The sequence below is a fragment of the Hesperophylax consimilis genome, chromosome 11 (genome assembly GCF_061612785.1).
Source record: "Hesperophylax consimilis isolate HC1 chromosome 11, BYU_Hcon_1.0, whole genome shotgun sequence".
Classification (NCBI taxonomy): Eukaryota; Metazoa; Arthropoda; class Insecta; order Trichoptera; family Limnephilidae; genus Hesperophylax; species Hesperophylax consimilis.
The window spans coordinates 5328264-5351912 of NC_142846.1; the positions used below are offsets into that span (position 1 = coordinate 5328264).

Consider the following 23649-nt stretch of genomic DNA (forward strand, 5'->3'; position numbering starts at 1 on the left):
TTTGTTAAAAATATTGATGTAATCAATGTTTTTACATTCAATTTGAATAAATTATAATTTTATAGTTGATGGAGAAGATCTAAATGATACATGAATCCGAACAAGCACAAAATAAAATAAGATAAAAAGGGTCTGAACTGGGGAAAAATATAATGGAATAAATTATTTGAAGAAAGTATTGTTCATTTTGAAATTGATATCCGAGATCTACAAAACAACGTAAATAATTTAGTATTTTTAATGATAAACTAATTTTTAAGAGACAATGCGTTTTATTCATAGCGCAAAGGATGACGTATAATGATTGTTAAGAAATAATTATTAACTTAAAAATCCTATATAAATTGAAAATATCTTCCGAGAAATTGAACCCGCAGCCTGCTGATTGCCAATCAGGTTTTCTAATTTCAGGATAATAATTATTGCTTTAAAATAAAAAAATATTGAGTTTTCAATGTCCTTGTTGGTTGAAGTGTTTTTTCGGCTAGACAGAGATCCTGGGTTCAATTACCATTTGCGACCGTTACGTTTTTATTTTTCTGCGTCTTGTTTCGTTTTACGTTTCGCTATTAGCATTATCTTCTTCTTCAATTATGTATTACCCTGTTGAGAAATAGAAAGTTATTAAAAAAAATATATATTTCAATAAAATGAAAGAGTAATTACCTTGCATTTAAATATTAAATAGTGTGATATTATTTCTAATATACCTTAATAGATGTACGTAGGAGAATTATTATTTCCAAATAATTTTCATCACGTAAATCGTGTTTAAAGAAAGGTTCTATTTCCTTTAAAATAATTGCCCCTTTTTCAATCTCACTCATTTCGTTACATTATTTCCGTTGCATCTTCACGTATAATTCCACCACGTACATGGTAATAAAGCCACGCTTTATCTTGAATCTTGCTTTATCTCTGACAAAACTTAGAGCTTTTACCTTGCGGAAGCTGAAAACTTCCGCGAGGTGAGATGACATCTTTATGAACTGCGAAAGACATGATTAATTGTCACCGTAATTCAGTCGTAAAAGTAGTGAATATATCACAATGAAGATTATTGCTTTTATGTGCATTTAAAAGTCAGGTATAAATTAGACAAGTTAGGCTAAGCATAACTTTTATTTAGTTTTTGGGCAACAGTAGGTAGGCGAGATCGCAGGTAAAACGGGGATACTTGCTCAGTCTGGGTCCTACTGGAACTTTCTTTGGCGCTGCTATTACGCATAGGCGATAGGCTAGAACCTTCTAGTGAGTTAGCGTAATGTGCCAGACCAATTCGCGACGTATTGTCGTAGGTAGCTCTAGACGTCGAGAGTAGGTAGTCACTCACAAGAAGAAAGGTAGGTCGCGTTGTTTACAATTAGCGAGACAATCTAGATTAATCTCTAATCCCCACAAGTTTACCTTCCGAACGTTAAAATAATGTGTTTGTGATTATACTTTTTAATTATGTAATTAACGGAAATTTACTTATATCAATGATCTTAAGTGGTAAATAGCTCCCACTTAGATCAAGAAGACTCTTCTGACGTTATGATAAAGTCATGTATCCTAACTAACATGGAGAAATATAACATTTAAAAACCACTCAAAATTTTTCATGTTAGTGTATGTATGCATTTCCAAATAACAATGAAGGTACGTCACCTTCCAATATTGTTATTTTTTTTTTTGATAATGTGAGTGCCACACTGGAGTCCCAACTGCCCCCAACCGTCTGGAGCCAAGGGAGAAAGGCATCCTTAATTGGGATATGCTGTGAGACTGAAGATAGAGGGAGGGGAAGGAGATATAGTTGAGAAGGTAGGGAAGTACCTGGCTTTAGTTATTTTAAGCATTTCATTTACAATTTGGGAGGCGGTTATGGATTCCGCCAAGCTGAGAACCATTTGCTCACCTGCTACGTGGCGGGCCGGAATGGGAGACACCAGTTGAGGGAAAACTTTTGACCTCTCCAACAGGACAACAGGACTTCAACCCGTCGCCTTGTGTCGTAGAGGAAGAGATGAATTATTCATACGTCCGCCACTCCTAGACATACTGACCCCCAGATAATGACCTTTCCCTTTCCAGAACGTTTACTCCTACCTTTCTTTAAAGATCCACCAACAACATCCCCAAAGATACCATAAGCTCTGGGGGAAATTATGGTCATCTGGGCCACCTATGTGGAGCTACTGTAAAAAAAGCAACTTTTCATTTCTGAATGGCGGTCTTTCACCAACGCGATACTGATAGTATATAATGTACTATACATTTTCTTTAAATTATTGATTGTGAAACACACACAAATTATTTAAATACAATTTATTTTTACCATAACAACTTTAATCGGCAAGTGGATTGAAGAAGACGTCAGGGCCACCCCAAAAGTAACATTACCTTTTATTTTATTTATTTGATTTTACGCCCAGCTGGGCTATTACACGGATTATAAGAACAGAATATACCTAGTGAGCTATTGGAAATTATACACAATGTTTCTAAAGCATTAAATAACATTAAGCTGATAAACTAAATATGTAGAAAACAGTAATGTAAAATAAAACAGAAACTAGAACAATACTCCACATAAGAAAAATCACTAAAATTAACAACTCTATTAAAATTCAAAAACGTGCTGGTATAGAATACGCTTATTTCTAAAAATGGAGTCAGTAAATATATCAATAGTACCACCAAATTTGCTGCCCGAATCGTGCATCCTATTGGTTTTGTGTTGATAGTTGTTTATGCCTGCACTGGGTTATTTTAGGAATTGAAATAACATAATTCTACGTATACATCCGCGAGCTGAACTGCCGAACTGAACCTCAATTTATGAGAAAGAAAAAAATGCAAATGGCCCGAAACGCCGCTCGCAGTTGCTTCGTTTTTTCCCGCAATTCGTGGTACGGTTCTCGTTTCGGTTCGCAAATGTATACGTACCCTAAGAGGACATTGTGTGCTGCCATGTACAAACGTGAATTATACATGGCTTGTGTTGCTATACCGTGTTGAGAATCTACCTCTCATCTGTGTCTACCCTGTGGAGAAACTACGTGATGGTTAATAATTACTACATTTATTTACTACGGAGAACGTCAGGTTTTTGGTCCGGATGTTGTGATTATAATATACAGGGTTTTCCAATAAGAGGTGTTATTTTGAATAGTCCGCTATTTCGGAAGATTTTACTTTAGAAGCTGTCATTTTTTGACATTTGACAAGTAGAAACTACGTCATTAATAAAAATGGAACGATACATGCTTTAACAACGCATTGAAATTATTAAAATTCACTTGAGTGAATCAAATGCAAATCATCTTGAGTGATGAGGCCCATTTCCACCTCGGTGGCTTCGTCAACAAGCAAAATTGTCGCATCTGTAGCTCGGAAAACCCAAGAGTTATTGTTAAAAAGCCTTTTTATTCTCAACGTGTGACTGTTTGGTGCGGTTTATGGTCCGGCGGAGTCATTGGACCTCACTTTTTCGAAAATGAGACTAGAGCAACAGTTACGGTGAATTGATTGCGCTATCGAGAGATGATTAATGATTTTTATGGCCGAAATTGGATGGTATTGATCTGTCACTGTTTATTTTCAACAAGACAACAAAACAACCATTGATATTTTACGATTGAATATCAAAATAACACCTCTTATTGGAAAACCCTGTATATATTCCAACTAGGTTGAATAGTCTCGCTCCATTGTATTTCAAGGTCTATATCAGGGCTATAAAGGTGAAATTTTTATAAGGAGACTTTCGTTCAACGGTGCCTGAAATAGGTAGATAGTAAACATTCTACTCGCTTACAGTAATTTCAGAATGACGCCAATTATATTTCTGTGGAATTTCAGTTTAATTTGAGAAACCTACTTTCTAGTCAAATAATTCAAGCTTTAGTTAGAAAGTCTAAAGAATCATTTTATTTATTTATTAACAAATATTTTGTGCTGAGAATGACTATTTAATTATAAATATATGATATAGTTTTTTTCTGAGAGAATTGTAATATAGTGTTTTCAGAGTAGTTCTGTAGTTTCGATTTCAGTCAGTATTTGGTGTCTGTATATTTTCTATTTCTAATATATCTATGTTTTTTATCCAGCTTTTTATTTTACATTTAAATCTTGTAATGTTGATATGATTTGCGAATGAGAGTGGGATTTTGTTGTAGAATTCAGTGCTATAGTAGCTTTTTGTCCTGTTGATTAGTAAAAAAAAAGTTTCTAAGATTATTGATAAAAATAATACTGATGGTATAATTTCTAGATATAACATGTATTTTTTGATATTAAAAAAAACATTACATATTTATGTACTGTGGTTTGGTATGTGCTAACATAATTTTTTATCGTATGTAAGATACGTTCATACTAACTAATATTTAAAATTACAAATTACAAATATTAATAATTACACTTCACGCATTTTGTCACTTCTTTTCAAAATTTTAACGCATTTTCCTCTCTTTTTATATCGGTCGATATTTCTTGAAAAATCTTCACAGCTCTATACACAGTGTCCGGAAACTCGTAGTACAAGCGGGAAACTGGATAATCTACACCACATGGGGAACCCAAATAAACATAAAGTTTTTTGATTTGAGCATTTTCACAAAAAAAAAAACCAAAAAAAAATATTTTTCAGCTATTTTAGGGTTAAAGTTTTTTCTGGTGTTTAGGGTTGAGCAACAGATGTTTTAACCCTGCAGAGCAGAAATATTTTATGATTACACCGGATTAAATGAAGGGTGATTTCAAAAAAATGCTTCAAATCCGAGTTTCTTCATTTGTTTTACTTTCAAATAGTTTTAATTAGTTGGGTACTTTGATCTTCAGTAATAATTTATAAGAATTTGATTTTAAAAAAATCAACTTCTAACTCGATTTACTCGATAACGAAAGCTCAAATCAAAAAAAAATATACTTCAAAATCGACTCCAAATGTGATGTAGATTCACCAGTTTCCCGCTTGTACTACGAGTTTCCGGACACCCTGTATAGTAATAAGTTCTGTGAGGGTAGCCTTTATTTTCTTCTTGTATGATTATATGTGTTGATATTTATTAAGTTTTCGCAATAATTCTGAACATTATATGTGTTATAACTTGTTCTGTTAATCGTGAAACAATTTTAAAAATAAGTTACTTGGCTGAATGATCAGTGTTAATACATAAAATCATTTTTTGATAAAAACCGAGAAGGAAATCACCGGTGACCGGTGAGAGGTACGTCTCTCAACATCTCGTATATTGACATTATTAGTTACAATGGTAATTTATAGTTAATATAGTAATAACCTAATAACTTCTGGGAAAACAAACATGCTTCCAGTCGGGTACTCCTCTACCTTACTCTTCCTCATCACCTTCCCTTAAGCCTTAAAATATTACTGATTTCGGGTAGGTTGGAGAGTTGTACAGTTTTTACAATTTGAAAAAATGTAGTTTTAAATTCTGATTTTAATTCATTCGGTATAAAATTTAACACATTTTATAACTTGTGAAACCAACTGTAGACTCATTGATACGTATGAGCAATTGATATAATGACGTTGAACGCATCACTGTTTCGCGATGACAAGTGCATCTTTTCATGCAATCATTCTTGTTTGAGCAGTGATAGAGATAAGATTTGCTCTGCTTCTGTTGGCAAAGTTACTACAAACTCTCTTCAAAGAGATTTCTCACGGGACACTTGAGTGCAGTGAAGCGTGTTTTCGAGGTGATTTATGTTTTTGGAATCTACCTAAAGAACAAGTTTATCTCCAGGATTTGGAAAAGCCTGACGCTATCGATAACTCTTGTGAAAACAAACTAAAACTAAAACCTTTGACAATAATTCAACGCATCAAAAAGCTTACTCTTTAAAGATATTAATTTAATTATTATGGAACCCTTTGAATCATGGAAATATTCACGTAATTTTTGGGTAATTTTATTTGTGTGTTTATGCCTCCCAAGAGCAAGCATTTTCTTCGAAATCGATAGATCTTACATGGTTGGAAAACATGGTTACAATTCTTTGGTAGACTACGATTTTTTAACATCTAATTTTACAATGCCACCAAACAGGCAAAATGTTCAATTCTCGAACATAAACTCGCGCAGAAGACTTCAAAGCAATCGAAAGAAAAACAGGCAACGATTTTTCAGAATAAACACAGCGAAACGTTTCGAACCTGGCGACGATTCGTATGCAAATTTATTTTCCAAGAAAATGTCTCAAAATCCGAATTCAAGCCTTGTTGTAAATGTAAATAACGAGATTAATGAGAAGAATACATCTTTAAATTCTCGTTACGCCATCGTGCAATTTGTGGAAAAAGGCTCAAAGAAATACAAGGAGAGTTTTGGTGGCGACTTTAAAGAAAATGACAATTTATTCGAACCAGAGAAATCACAGACGCCGGTGAACGAAAGTTATTTTTATGAAGTGCCTACGATCCCGAGACCTCCTGTAAATAAAAACTATGGAAATGTTGATGAGGCAGTTGTCTTAGAGAGGAAACCAAAATTTTCAGATTATATCCAAGTACCAGATAATGGTAATAGAAATTCCACTTTGAAGTCTAATAAGGATGTCAATTTGTCAGAAAGTGGAAGAAGTGTTTCAAAGGCTATCGTTTTTCCTGATGCTGACGTCTCCTCTGGAAGGTTCTTGAGTATTTTTGAAGTGGTTAACTTCAACAATGTGGACTGTTTATCCAGCAGTGGTTTGAAGGGTACTTGTCTTCACAGATTGGAGTGTTCTTCTATATCTGGAACTGAATCTGGCGATTGCGCTGATGGCTATGGGGTATGCTGTGTGTGTAAGTTTTTTATTATTATTATTTTAATCATGCCACTAAGACTGAATAGCCAATTAAATATCGTTAACTCAAAGGCGAAAATATGATTTTTCCATGAGTTCGACAAAAATGTTTTATGTCAGCGTTTCTTGCGCTGGCAAGGTGCCTAATTTTCAGATATTCAGATATTTTATTTTATTAAAAAAGGACACTAAATTTTTAAGCTTCAGTTAGCAACAATTAACTTGATTAGCGTGGGACTTTCTAAAAAGATCTCAGGATGATATCAAGATGGATGGAAAAAATCTGAAATTCCGCAAAATGCTAAAACCGTGTGAATAAATTACTCTATAGTCAAGACTTAATTATTCTAATAATTACTTATTTTTATGGTATTTTATAAAATATATACTTTAAATATGTGCTTTTTAAGTGGACGGTATATTATGGTGTAAAGAAAATGCATATACACGCTCGCTTGTACCTAGATTGCGTGTACTTGGCAATATTTTTTAAGAAATTGTAGATTTGTTCAAGAAGGCTATAATAGCATACATCAAATAATGTATCACTCATCGATTGTATATATCTGTACTCATTGGCTAAATTGTCTCCATGATAACTGCTGCACTACTATTATAAGACAAATCAGAAAACAAATTTGCCTGAAGCCTAAAATAATCTCTGTTTTATAGGATTTCAGATTTTCAATGAACTGTCGAGAGATGTTAGAGAAGCTAAATGCCTTGGTGCTTTTCATGGGTTATTCCTAAATAATATAAAGAAGTGTTAGATGTAGTTTAAAGTGTACCTAAATGTCATAGAAATTAGTTTTTAGTAGTTGGTAAAGGTTCATACTAGATAAAAACATGTAATTTTTATAACTATATAAAAAATTAAAAAATATATAAATACGCTTATAGGCGTAAAAATAAAATTAAAAAAAAAGCAAATAAGTTCAGGAACAACTTAATGCCAATTCGAAGGTTATACCCATTAATGTTATATATCATTGAAGAAGAAGATAATAATAATACGTTTAATAAATAGGTCTCAGTGGTCAAGTTGGTTAAGACGCCTGTCCCGGTAAGACAAAAGATCGTGGGTTCGATTCCTAGTTGTGATCGTTATCTTTTTTTATTTTTCTGTTTCTTGTTCTGTTTCATGTTTCGTTAAGATTTATTAGTGTTGTGTTCCCACAAACATTTCTCCAAATCGTCGTGGAAGGAGATTTTAGAGAATAAGTTCCTTATATTAAATCAGGGATTTTTTGAATACTTCGCGTAGTACAACAGTGACTTCGATGGTCGACCTAACTAGGAGCTGGCTAAATGAGATCTGCAAACATCATGTTTGTCTGGAAGCAGCCTAACTGGCCCTAACGACTACTGACTACAAGCTTCCATCTTGCGGTCTTCCAAGCAAAGCTCTTTACACTGCCCTCTATGAGTAAATCTGTGAAGCTCTTAGCTGACTCACTTCGCAACAATTTGTATTATCTTCTTCATCAATAACAAATAATTTGATTTGTTATTATTAATTATCACTTGAACAGATATCGTAAATATTGTGATGCAACATTATTTGCAACGATAAGTTTCCTGTCGTTCTATTTTGTATGAAATCATGGAGAATTGATGAAATCATCTGAAAATGATTCAACAAACCATACTTTTAGTATTTACGTTTACATAAATCTAAAAAAATTAAGTCAAAAATTAGTATGATTAAAAATTTAACTTAAGCATGGTGAAATTATATATGGGTAGTTAATTTGCTCTTGCTTATAAAAGTTTTTAGAAGTTCAATGTGGCAAAAAAAATGGATCCCTCTTTTAAATGAACAATTATTTTCGATGGTACTATCCATCTTCAGTTGTCAACTATGCTGCCAATTAATGTTAACACTTTGTTATTTATGGACCGAGGATAATTGAAACCGCGAATATAAACACATGATAATATTAAATAAATCATATTTGACAGCTCTGAAAATCTCTTGCCAGGTGTTCTGTAAAAAAACACGGTTCAAACAATTTTAACGTCCGACTTATTCGCATTGATGTTGTCTTCTACAGTGAAATTTCATATTTTTTCAAAATTATCGTATAAATTAAGAGCATGCTGAGAATAGAATATTTTTTGGAAAATAATGATATTTGCCACCGGCCAAAAAGCGCGTGACATCGCCGTACGTGCGCGGCGGTATTGCAGCACTGCTGTGCGAATGATGAATTATTGAACCTATTTGTGTATCACGTAACGTCACTTGAAACCATTGCATACATTTTACCTTTGTTTTCTTTGAAGGCTCATAACTTAATGTTTTTTTGAGAAATCGAAAAACTAATATTGTTGTCGTTATAACTCTTTAAATATAATACAATTTCATAAAAAAAATGTCAAACATCATTCGGTTGCAAATAATTATTTTTATACCGGTACAAAAAAGCATTTCTGTAAACGTTACACCTATCCAAAAATAGCTTTATGAAACATTCAAGGGGTGAAAATGGTATTGCTGTCTAAAGCAGTCACGCATACATATCTATAAGCTACAGGGAACATTACTTTTCCCGATACTTCAAAAGAACTCCTTGAGAAAATCTTAAAAACTTTGCTATCAAAATAAAGATAGACGATCAGTTGTTTTTATATCAGAGCTTCTTAGTCTACTTGAGGTTTCCTTAAAGAAACAAAGCCACGATGTTCACTAACATAGAAAGAAAAATTATTTTTGATATTAATTTTCATCTCCATTGCGAGATTTTTATTGGTTTTAGGAATTTCCAAATAATATTTAACTGATTAAAAATTTCCATTTATCATTTAGTGGTTTAAAAAAAAAGTTGTTTTAGTCTTCAATAAAATACTAGCAGAAAAATAGTTTTCCAGTCTTTAACACTGTTAAAGGTACTTCAATAAAAGACTAGCAGGAAAATAGTTTTCTAGTCTTTAACACTGTTAAAGGTTCTTCAACAAAGATAAATTTTAATACTAATAAATTTTAGATACATTTCTGCACCTTTGCTAATTTCATGGGCTTTTAAGTAACTAAAAACTATTAGAAAATTTTTGACTTTTTTAATGTACCTACTAAATATAATATATAAAGCGTTTCGCAATGTTTTTACAAAGTGAATATCTCTGCTTCTCTTATCCATGGTTGATTGTTGTAAACAAACTTAGAGTTCTATGTTCATTATGTTCTAGTTCTATTTCATAATGCACCACTTTTCATACAAATCAGTTCAAAAGTTAGTCATACAAGACGGCTACCAGGCAATTTCTGTACACTGAACTCAGTCAGAAGCTCTCAGATCAAATTATGACTTTTGGCCAGCCTTCCAGAAAATGCCTAAAAAAAATTTGTGGTTCGATTTTTTTTCATCTCAATACCGCACATGCGTTGCAACTACTCCTAATCATCTGGAGCCAGTAAGACTATGTCATCCCCAATCAAATTCACCGTTTACTTCCAATGATTGGGAAAAGAAAGTTGACAAATTACCTAGCTATTCAGCTATAGTCACTAATACGGCTAAAGTAATTTCAAGTGACGATACAATTCTGAATTCAATTATTACACACGCGTACGTTCCACTCTGGAATGTGCGGCAAATATACTATACACTATTTTAAACAAATTAATAGATTGTGAAATAACCCGACATTCAAATAAAATCTACTTTAAGGCGATGCCATACGTAGTAATTCAAAATCATGTGTTTTTGGTTTGAAAATTTGGTCGTCTAGAAATGTTTCAGATGCTTTAATTAAATACTGCGAGTAGAATACATTTTGGCCTTTGAAATAATCGAGTATTTTATAGATAAGTCTTTTTATAAGCCCAGAAAAAAATAATGTATAAGGCCTATGAAAACTGCTTTAAAGTTCAAAATCTCCTACTTACAAACACATTTTCGGTTATAATTTTATTGTATAATATGGCAGATTAAGTTATTTATAAAATGATCGAAAAAATTTTAAATATTTATGCCTAAACTCCACAAAATAACATAAAAAGCACTTTTTGGCCATGTTTTTTTCTTGCATAAATCAAAACAGGCGGATGGTGTTAAGCGGGAGTTTAAACCTTTTCGCCATCTACGTAAGGGTTGTTATTGATAGCGGCTCAATTTAAAATATTACACGACGTAGTGCATCGCCTTAAATTGCAGTCAGTGGATATTGTGTTGAAGCTATGCTTATTTAACCATCACTTCAATGGAATGCGAAGATAGACAAGTAAAAATGAAAATAACTTTATTTTAGGTAACATGTTATTTTTTACGTTTATTTTGATTTTTCGAAGCTCAAAAGATCATGATGAAAATGTGAACTAAGAATAGTTTTGTTGACATTAAAATTGAAATAAAAGATTCCAAACAAATAATATCGCGAGATCAGACTTCACCGTTTTTTCTTCAGGCATAGATTTTTACTTAACCTACCGGCGGGAGCGCATGGTGAATGACACATCTAAAGTCCAATATTTTCATCAAAATATATATTTTTTTAATTTATTATAACATAAAAGATAATTATTTAAATGATCACAATAAGTACATATTTCAAATTACAATTAAAACATATTTACCTTTACAAGAGTCTAACACTCGTGTGTAAAGGGAAAAAAATAAAAGTTAAAACATAACATACACAATCTTATGTATATGAGAAGAAAAAAATTACACATAAAGTGAAGAGATTTTTTTAAATATAATAATATAAAAAAAATAATATAATACGCAAAACACTTCAATTATCTCAACCAAACGTATGTTGACAAAATTAAGTCAAACAAATGGTTGAGTATTGGAGAGTTGAGCGCAGAAATAGAAGGATTTATGCTTGCAATTCAGGATAGAGTCATTAATACTAAAAATTATAGAAAGCATATAATCAAAGATACAAATCAAATTGATGATTTGTGTAGAAAATGTTTGGCTTTTCCGGAAACTATAGAACATATTATATCGGGATGTTCTATATTAGCACCGTCCGAGTATACATTTAGGCACAATCAAGTTTTAAAAATAATTCACCAAAATTTGGTAATTAAACATAACTTGATTGACTGCCGTAATGTAGTACCATATTATGAATACGAACCAAATTCATTTTTAGAAAACGAATTTTATAAAATATATTATGATAAAACTATACTAACAGACCGAGCGATTAGTCATAATAGACCCGATATAGTTTTACATGACAAAATTAAAAAAATAACTTATATCATTGATGTTGCTATTCCAAATTCCTGTAATATTCAAAAATCTGTTAGTGAAAAAATAAGAAAATACACAGATTTAGGAAATGAAATAAAAAGAATTTGGCATTCTCAGACTATAAAAATATTACCATTCGTTATTTCGGCTACTGGCATTATACCTAGCTCTCTAATTAAAAATTTAGGCGTATTAGATCTATCAAAAAATTTATATATAAAGATGCAAAAGTCGGTCATTTTGAATACATGTAGGATAACAAAAGATTTTTTAAATATTTATGTTGAGGGATCAGTAGGATTTATAGGCCCTGTTAGAAGTTCTACCGAGCCGAACCCTCTGATATGAAAATATCTGGAGACGGTGAATTTTTTTTTCCCATTTGATATCTGGTGATTTGACGTGTTGTTGTTCTTGTATTGTTTTGTATTTATTTTACTTATATAATGCACTTACATAGTGTTGATTGACTAGCTGATCATTTGTGGAAAAGTGAGTGGAAGGGTTAAGTTTTTCCTTTGGGGAAGACTTAACCCGGACAACTAAATCGGAAGTTTAAAAAAAAAAAAATATAAAACGAATGCACTAAAAAGTTTTAATGCATGTGAGTAATGAGATGTCATCGTGATTCTAATTAATTAGGTATTTAAGTAATAATGTTGTCATGTTTATGTGGAAAATTAAAGTTGAAGACGAATAGAGTTGTTCTGTATAATTCACATTTATTTAAAGAATCATAAAATACTGCTAATTGTCATAAAAACATGAAATAATACTTCTGTAATGAAGAAAAACAACCTTGAATAGAAATATTTTCAACCGGCCCGGGCTATGTTGACATCTCGTTTGGGTTTATTCTTCGGCTTGCTAATTCCTCCACCACAACACACATTTTCCGCTTTCTGTGGTATAATATTGTCAGGTTATTCGTTACCCGAGAGTGTTTGTCTTTCTTTAAAAAAAATACATTGGATGCTCTAACAGCATTATTAAAATGAAATTGAAATGAATAGTATATTTGAAAAATATGAACATACACTATGCATTCATAGTTTTTCTCTGTTCATCCTTCAACTTCATCTTCGACATAATTCGCTGTGGCAATGTAGGTTTATGTCCGGCAATGTTTAGCATACTATTTCCCGAACAAAATGATTTTTTAAAGTGTGCTTGATACATGTAGACAGCTGATGAAAGAAGCAAAATATGTCATCTTCACTTATAACACACACCACACACGGACAAAGACACTTTCAATACTACGCAACCAAACTTTTTAACACTATGCCCATTACTTTGAAACAACTAATGACTACAAATACATCTACAAACTTTCTCAAAAAACATATCGTAGCCTGGATAAAAAATCAAGATATTCACTTTATTCGAAAGATTATAATTCCAAACCAAACACAACCAAAATATGATAAATAAAATTAAATATTATACACGTTCTTCAAGAATTATCCAAAAATTACATACACGCACATATATATCTGTGTTTTCATGTTTCAATATATGTCTGTGAAAAAAAAAATAAAAAAATAACTTTCTACTACAACACATAAATACCTGTCACACTTAATCACAAACACGTTAACACCTCAGCACAGTTTCTCCTAGTGAGGTGTTCACGTAACATACAATATCACCCACACACAGTTTTACCTATATCAACCTATGTTCTTTATTTTTTATACCTTTTTTCTGTACTTTTTTCTCTGTACTACAATATAAACCACTGTAAAAATTTGTAAAATGTGTATTCAAGAATAGACATAAATAAATAAATGCATACCTTGCAGAAATAAATAAGTAAAAATGTATTTTAAAAAAATAAAAAGAGAACAAAAATCTAATTTTTGTGAAGTTTTTTAGACACGAGAAGCGGTCGACTAACATGAAAATAAAGTGTAGAAGGTGATGTGTGATAAGAATAATGCGTATCAGGAATATAAAATAATAATATTATTATAAGCGGCAGCGTGTCTCACTCTGTGCAATTAGGAGTGAAGCAAACTGAAAATACCGAGAGTAACGGGACCGGGCGCGCGCCTCACTCACTGCGGCAATTCGCGACCTCTCATTTTTGTAAAACGATTGTGATAACAAGATAATGGAAATAGAATGAAATAGGATTACATTAACCTTCCGAGACATTTTGTCTATTCCTTCATCTCGCAAAATACAAACAACTGGGAAGTGTGAATGCCGCACGCAGCGCGGCCGCGCGCCCGCCGGTAGGTTGAATATGAAGTTATGATTTATGGCGTTGAATACTTTTAAATAATTTTACTTTATACTTTTGAAAGTAGTTCAAACAAAGTTACCCCATTTCGTTAATTTTACTTTGTTTGCGTAGGCAGTTGACGACAATTCAATAAGCACAATTTATTTTTGGTCTTGCGATGGCAGTATTTTTATATTTTTCAATGTTTTTTTTAATTGAGTTAATCCAAAAAAGGTACCTTTTTTTAAGAAAGCCTGCTTTCACTAAGCGAAAAGCCATTATATGAAAAGTTCATTACACAAAGTGCTGCTTTAAAGTGTTAGAAAGCAATTTTATATTTAAGAAAACAGCTAAGAGATTTAACTTTTTTGTGCTCAATTGACAGGCAAAAACAATATAAGACCACGAGGATATAGTACAGGGTGTATCGGCACGTACCCAACAAACTTTAACCAGCTATTCCTTAGCATATTTGGAGTAAAAAAAATTATGTGCACTTTGCTGTCCGGTAACGTTTTTTTTAATAAAAAATTTACTATTCATATTTTCACCACATGTCACCACTGTTTTATCCTTTGTCAAAGTTTAAAAACCCATCTGGCAATATTTTATTCGAATTCCGTTGAATAATGTACGTGTGTACCTATATTGGCGCGCTTTTACAATCACAACGAAATGGCACGGCACCATTCGTCTCATTTTTAACTATTATTATTTAGTGTGTGCGAAAGAGCGAAGACGCTCTTCGACTTACTTGCTAATAACAGCTGTTGAACACGAAAAGCAATTCCAATGACAGTGATGTAGTGTGGAAATTTTTAATAATAGATTGTGACGCAAAAGGGAATGGTGGAAGAACTAGGGAACGGTAGGGAAGACAAGGCACCACCAAGTGAATCAAACACCTACTTGATTCGATGTAATATGATGCATGGATTTATTTTATTTTATTTGGATTTATGCCCAGCTGGTTTTTTACATGGATTATAAGAACAGAATATACCTACTGATCTATTAAATATTATTCACAAATTTTTCAAAGTATGATATAACGTTACTGATAAACCAAATATGAAACAATATTACTAAAACATTTGACAATAATGTAATATAAAACAGAAACTAGAACAATACTATATATAAGACAAATCACTAAAATTACATTACCAACACTACTTTCATTTCAAATTGTTGGAATAGATTACGCTTAGTTCTATAAATGGTGTCAGTAAATATATCAATAGTATTCCCCCAAAGTTAGTGATTGTGTCTGGTATAAATTCCTAATACACTTAATTTTTTTAGATTAATACATATAGGAAAATACCTAATATAATATTTGCCAAAAAAAGATATTTAAATACAAGTATTAAAAGAAAAATAAAAGATATCAATAGGATTTTCCTTTTGAATCTATCCTCGCTGTGGCAAAATATATTGAAATCGCAAGAGTGCGCAAACTCTTGAAAAATTAGGACATCTGACCTTACTTGTTAAGATTCCATAAGATATTTGGGCAAAAGAAATACAAATTTGTGCTTTATCGCTTCCCTGAATTATTGAGACGATCAGTTCCAATATCGGAAATGTAATTTAAATTCAAAATAAATCCGATTTCAGTGAACCAGATTAACAATCACTCACAGACAGACCCACGTATTTGTTTATATATATCTAATAAAAAATATCCCACATTCCTGTTTCAAGATTGAAATCGAATAACGAAACGCAGGATAAAAGAATGGCCACAGCGAATTTGTATGAATGAATGAAATGGCTACAAATAACATCATTCATAGCTAAATGAACGGAACGCGTTAGAAAGAGATAGCAATTCAAAGAATATGTGTAAGGGTGAAACGGCTATATTATTTTGAACGCCCTTTGTTTCTCTTGCCTCCTCGCGACAACAGTTGAGAGCTCAGCATAAGAGCTCAGACCAGCTCAGACTGCTCACCGCGCACATACTCGCCAGTATGTGTATATGGATACGTAAATGGGCTGCTTTTACCCTGTTTCTGCGTTCCCTGTCTCATTTTATTATATTCGAAAAGCATTGTTTTTATTGAAATAATCAGGGATTTTTGAGTACACGCGAATAGAAAGAAAGTTCTTAAGATTTAGGTTTTGCTGGAGAGTAATTTGTGCACATCTCGAAAGCACAGAAAGGTATGTTTTTCATACAAAAAGTGCGTAGAGTGACGTGTTTGACAACTTGTCATTCCGACGGGCTTATGTGCGACCATTGTGCGATACTAAACTCAGTAAATCACCCGTTTGTCCACTGGACCCAGTTCAGTGCAAACACCGGGTTTTTTTAGTAACAACGCCACTATTATTGCACACGGGTTCCTATTTTTTATAATTTTGTAATTACCTACCATTACCAGGTCTGTACTACTTATGTTATGTTTATGTTATGTTCTGTTTATGTCGTATAATCATCTGTATATTTATCTACTCTCCGTTGCTGTATTTGTTCATAAATTTGTCCATTTCATGGAACTGTAGTTATGTTAGTATGTTTGATACTGGTATTGTAATTAACCTACTGTTAACACTCTAGTACTTAATTTGAAAAATAAATACATATTATATTTTGATAGTTTTACTAATCGACCGTTGTAAGTTTAACTACGCCTCTATTCGATGAATAAGAACAAAACTTATGGGTGAAAGCTAAACAAATATTCAAACAAAAAATTATACCACGTTTATTACTTGTAACAATAATGATTTTATGGTGACACTGAAGCAACTCTAGTTTATATGCATGGACCATAGAGATGCAATTAGAGGCGCTACCGACTACCAATTAATATATTGACAAAACTTGTTCCACTATTAGAACGCGATAAGCGGTGCGCGTAGAACGGATTCCGTAGTTTTAGTTTAGCGCATTGGGAGAGTTTGAAATCGGCTGTAGGTAAAAAATCGGAACCTGTTTTTTCGCTTCGTGTCTCATCTAAATATAGTACATCAGTGGAATGGACCGGTATCCCAGCGTTTTGAATTTGTTTGCTCTGACTGCTTTCTGTAATTGACTAATCTATCACTTAATCGAGAAATGTCTTCATTTCAGTTCAGTACACCTGTGGGGAACAAACGTCCTCCAAGTGTTCGATCTTCACCAACCCTGGATTCCCGAGTCCTTCACAAGAAAGGCTCGCTTGTACCCTCACAGTTTACAAAGCAAGCCCTGATGTTACGCAGTTGATGCTGGACATAGTACAAATGGAGGTCAGTGATTCTACAAATTCTGCTGTATAGTTCGTTGCTTTGGCAATGAATAAACTTTCTCCAACAACGTGACATTTAATTTATATAACAGATGCCTATGTAACCTTAGAGGCCGAGAACCTTAACCCTTCGATTAAAACATGATAATCACTGTCAAATATCTATTGGTTCTTGCAAAATAGTATTCAGAATTAATTTGATTTTTAGAAATCTCGTAGTCGCTGCCCACCCGGGCACCTAGTAAATTCTTAAAGTTTGAACGCTCGCACGGTTTACTGCTGTTGCGCCACTATACCAGTCCCAGCGAGAGGTCGTAAGTGACGTCATCGTTCTAGTATCTTCTGTCAGGACAATCGTCGTGTCTATGCGAGCTCCCGCTGGTACCAAACGGAGAGAAATGAGTATTACCAATTTATCTCTTCAAATTATTCGTAATTCGGTTAAGAACGGGATTGCAGACTCTTAACGAACGAATTGATAGATTTTGTGATTAACTTTTAGTAAAACTCTAATGTATTATGAATTTACTAAAAAAATATCAGGTAATGGCCTGCAATCCCGATTTTAACCGGGTAATCAATAATTTGAAAAGATTTTTAATATATTAGCGATAGTCTTTTTTCTTCGTGTAATACAATATGTATGTAAAAAAAACATGACAAAGGTCACCGATTTCCTAAATTTTGTTTTCATTTTTTACTCCAAATAATGTCAGGAATCACTGGTTAAAATAAGTCAAAACGTCATTTAACACTCTGTATTATTTTGTTTTAGATGTATTTTATTATTTTATGTATAAGTATCATCGCGTTTAAAATCAACACTTATTTCTCTGTCGGTCAACTTAGTTCCTAACATTGTATTACTTAAAAAAAAATCATTTTTGTTCAATACTTTTCGAAATCCTTTCACGTTAAGTATTCCAGTAGAGTAAATTCTAAAACAAAATGTTTTCTGAACAGACATGTTATTACCAAAATAAATACAAATAACCAAAAGGTAAGAAGCTTAAAGTAACTCATATTTTAATTAAATGAATTAAGGGATTTGTGTTCAGCTTGTGTTTTCGATAATCTATTTTCCAAAATCCAATAATATCTAATCGTGTCTTTCTTTCGGATAATAAAATTGAGTATTAAGGTTTGAAATGCCAGATTTACAAGAGTACTCGTTCAACGCTTCTTTATTAAATTATTTATCATTACGTAATTTTCCTGTCTTTTTATAATTTTCCTGCGCTATAGCTAACGGAATGATTAAAAATATGCTAATCACAAAATTTTACCTGCATGTAGTACCTATACAAAATTATTTTAAATAATGAGATCGTTAAAGATTTTTAATTATTAATGTTTTATTGGTATTATATCTGAAACAAATATTTGTACATTAAATTATAAACAATAAACGTTCGTATGTTCTATACCAATCAATAAAATTCCATTATATAAATTATTGATTTAGTATTTGTACCTAAACAACATATTACAAATAACACAAATAATTGTTTAAACAAGTAAAAAGTACAGTTTTCTCTTGATTATACTATTCAAATCAATAAATTAAACTACCGATAGTGCTGGCGAAGTAAAAGTATTTAAAGTTATCAAAAGTGATTTGCATTTTATTTGTTTTCAGGTTAAATTTGAAAATGTCTACGTGAGGTATTGTGAGTTTTACAGATACTTCATATTAAAGAGTTTTACAGTGTGGTGTTCTAATTAAGTCATTCGATCTGGCCTGCGATTCTGGAGTTAAGCGATCAATCGTTTTCGTATGCGCCGCCTTCGAGTGAAAAACTACTAGTCGCCGCGACTAACTTTTTCGAATGTTTCAATTTTACGTATTCTTGAGCGTCGAACGGTCGAAGTTGGTAGAAGAGATGATTATATTGGCACCCCTGTGAATATTGTCTATGTTCCTGATGTTTTTGGGATTTCTATGGTGTGACTGTCAAACAGACAACAGTTATTCGTTATTCAAAACAGAAATGGCTGCGGGACATATTACAAATCGTCAAAAGCAACTCTTAATTAAGCTTGTAAGCTCCGATAAAGACTTAGTAAGTGGGAAATTTTCACCCATTTTTACATTTGCGGAATCCGCGCGGTAAAACAAAAATTGACAGCTAGACTATATTTTGACAGCAAATTCCATAGAAACGCCAACAACCTACCACTCGCTGCCCTGTTTCTACTGGTTGCACCCAGTAGATGTTGTGTGGAATGACTTTTGACGTTTGGCGTCAATTCAATTCAATTCAGTGCCGGCAACCCGGGCGTTTATTTATTATTAGTTATGTACATACATGATTTTTCTCCTTACCCTCCTCACTAGACAAAGTCTGTTCTGAGGCTGGTAACTAACAATTTCTAATTACATAAAAACAAATAAGTGGTTAAAAAAGAAATATAAATATTATAGTAAAAACAATAATAATAAAATAAGAGGAAAATCAGAAATTAGAAACAGAGTAGAAAAAAGAAAATATATAATTTTAGATATTAAGAATATTACTAGAATATTACTATTATTAAGAATATTCAAAGTATGTACCTTTGACCAATTTCGGGAATAGCAACGACGACCAACGTACGTACTTTCGACGGCGATTACGAGCGCCCTCGATTCAGGAATAGAGCCCTTGGGCCTCGATTCTCGACGAAGTCATTCCACTCGAATAACGAATGGTTTGACCCACTCGTTGTTCGATTGGAATGACTTTTGATGTTTGGAATATGTAAGTGTGTACCTTTAACGAGACTTAAGAATAAGAGTGTCGATAAATGTATGTACTTTCGACGGCGATTGCGAGCGGCCTGGTTCGGAGAATCGATACCCTGATGTCGTGTTCAGGGCAACGAAATGCAATATTTCTAACAGATATGATGAATCAACGAGATATTTTACGATTTTGTAAAATAAAACGTGATCAGAGAATTTTTGTGCGTTTATATAGTAGGGTAGGGTTAAAAGCACCTTAGACATGTAATTTTTTTTTTTCGATAAACGCTATATTATCAGCACTGAACTGAAAAAAACCGAATTCCACACATATCTTTATTTTTCATTGAGGCTTAGATTTATTCAATTTATATAACAAGAAACAAAAGACACAGTCCCTTTCTTTAAGTAGTTTACTTTTTTCAACCCATGAAATCACTCATTAAAAAATTGTTTTTTCTCGATTTTTCAGTTATTGGTGTTTTAAATATTAGATTACAATTGGTTTAAAAAAGATTATCCTGAGTTTATCTTAAATTAAATTCTGATATTTCAGCTCCAGCCACCCACAAATGGAACATGTGTCGAGGATCAGTTTGTTATTACTGGACAAAACATTAACAGTGTAATTCCAATTCTTTGCGGGATCAATAATAACCAACAAAGTGAGTATAATCTTAAAAAATAGTAATTATTAATATTTTTTAGATCCATGTCATTGTTTGCTTGTTCCTATACCTACTGTTATATTAATGATTAGAGATTATTTATATAATGATACTCAGAGTTTAGATTTCTTTAGTTTATTTTTTAGCCGAGTACAGAGATTATGTATTCGTGCTATCTAGTTGTGAGCTTGGATGTGCGAGAGAAATAAAACTAATGCATGGGCTTTTATACTACTATAATATATCTTTTTCGCTCTACACGAACGAAGTCTTTTTTGTCCCACACAAGAATTGATTTCTAAAAACTTAATCACTCAACAGGCAGATGGATATATTTGACATCATGGAAATTGAAAAGGCAATGACGTGTAAAAAACCTGAGTAAAATTTACTTCACTTCTAAATACATCCAAATTATATAATTCTTTGCTTCGTTTGAACTTAATTACTGCAAGAAAAAAATATATAAGTATCGGGGTAGATTGAAAAAAACATGCGTAAAATACGATCTTAGTTTAGGTTATTTAAATAATTATTGCGTATTTAGATCGGAATGAAACCTTACGGCATTCGTAATAACAAGATATTCTCAGTATCGCCTTGGTGCAAGACCACCATTCAGAAATGAAACATTACTTGAAGTGACTTTATCCGTGTTTGGTGAACAGATCTGAATATCCAGATACTTCACTACCTTCCTATACCCCATCACATTCCCCTTCCCACTACCTTAACCTCACAACATACCCCAATTGGATATGCCATAGCCTCACTGGCTTCAGACGATTGGGAGCAGTTGGGACTCTTTCATATTGTTAGAAACCAGCACCGCATCACCAGTATAAATAGGTAGCATACTTTGAAATTGCTCAAATTTGCGCCCAATCCCATATCATTGTTCGGTATTAACACTTTAAAAATCTGTAAATGTTTCAATCTACCCTACACATTGCTGTCTTTACAACGTGCAGATCTTTATAATGCTCTCATGCCCAATTAAATTTCTGAGTTCATTTCAACTCCACATTGTTCTTTTTCTAGCATAGGTCCAAAGAATTCTCGACGTCATAATAAATTTCTGAGTACAAATTCTCTGATATTTAAAGAAAAAAGAACCGGCGTACATATATATAATGAGAGTTCAATAATTTTGCTCAGGACACATTTATTTTATGCACTTTCTAAGCACATACTTACGTATAAATTGATTAAAGCGGTAGTCTTCCCGCACGATTCAATCGCATCGATGTACTAATGATCGAAAAAAAATCTATTGTTTTTTACGGCTCTTTCCTACAGCTTTTATGTCAGGAATGCTGGGTATCTGCAATGCAGGCCGGTATATACTTTTTTCGGATAATAATTTTAAGCCGCCAATACAGGCTTCTAATTCGGTCCAGGAATCGAAGAAATAATTTAGCAATGCTGGTGCTCCTAGGAAGACTTACTAGGTCTGTCTCGCAGAAAATTTGGATATTTTCCACTTGTCTTTCAACAAAAATGAAGTATTGTCAATTATCTGCATGTAATTTTATATATTTAATTAATTAAATAGTATAAAACTAAGTCTGTCGGTTTGTGCGCTTAGTTTTTCCAAACTATGCAACGGATTTTGACAATCTTTTCACCATAGTTTAGAAAATTTCTTCCGGAAGGTTTATATATAAAACATACTTATTATACCTATGTATAGAAATTGGGGAAAATTCGATGTTTTGTGTTCAAGTCGTAATAAAATAATTTCGGACACTTACATTGCTAACGCTGGCTAAACCTTATGAGATATACCAAAATAAAGTACAACCATAGACATATGAATATTAGTAGACCTGCCCTAAGTGATTAAAAGCGTATTATTCCCCACTCCCCATACCGGTTCCATTGGAGCCGGCTGGGCTCGCGTATGGCTTCCCGTGAATCTTGAGAATGTGACGTCATCATTCTTGTTCGAACTCGCGTCGAGCTATGGTCGAGGCATTTTATGAAATAACACGGCAAAATAGTCGCTTGTGATATGAAAACTTGTAAAAATAGATGTGAAAAAGAGAATAAACCCAATTGCCGTATTACATTCCATATGTAAGCATCATTTCAAGCTTATTCACGTCGTATAATATATGAATCAGTTGTAGAAACATATACTATCACATCGAGCCAACATTGGTCGAATGTAGCGATTCTCAAGTGTGCGCATCGTTGTTACTGGGAAGTAAATTATGAACACTTATAAAATAAATAAACTAAATACGTAAACAAAATATTCGACTCTGAAAATAGAAGAATTTTTTTTTGCCAAATTTGGACTTCGCAAATTTGTTCATAACGTGGCGAGTAATTTGCGCTCCCATGTAAAAATGTCTATTCATTCAAAAGCAGATTTTACTTTTAAGAACTAAATGGTGATATTATAATGCGAGATGCCTATATACTGTCAGATTGATTTATTGACGAATCACAGTCAGCTTTACCCCCTTCGTTCTTCAACAGTTGATTTTACCCCTCACTTTTAATTTCTAGTCTATATATTCATATGTCTGTGAGTACAACGGAATTGTATATCTTTAAACGACCTGCAGATAATTTCGCAATGGTATATCTCTTAAGGATTACCCCCATCAACGCCGGGTACACTTTAGCTAGTTATAATATAATGCGGTTTACTAGCCAACCAATTTATTTTGTAATTTTCTTCATCGTTTTTAAAATGTATAGGTTTTTATACCGCTTAAGCAAAATAAATAAATTGAGTTATGTATCCACAAAATAAGTTAAG

At 32.7% G+C, this 23649-nt stretch overlaps 1 protein-coding gene across 1 annotated transcript in view; it reads left to right on the forward strand.

Annotated features, from left to right (window-relative positions):
• The first annotated feature begins 1635 nt into the window (after nucleotides 1–1635).
• The window catches only part of LOC149419690 (uncharacterized), a 52628-nt gene continuing 30614 nt past the window's right edge, over nucleotides 1636–23649 (forward strand). The window contains exons 1-4 of the mRNA XM_089637521.1: nucleotides 1636–1641; nucleotides 6562–6802; nucleotides 17327–17484; nucleotides 20765–20873. Of these exons, the coding sequence (XP_089493647.1) occupies nucleotides 1636–1641; nucleotides 6562–6802; nucleotides 17327–17484; nucleotides 20765–20873 (514 nt within the window). The remainder of the gene's footprint in view (nucleotides 1642–6561; nucleotides 6803–17326; nucleotides 17485–20764; nucleotides 20874–23649) is intronic.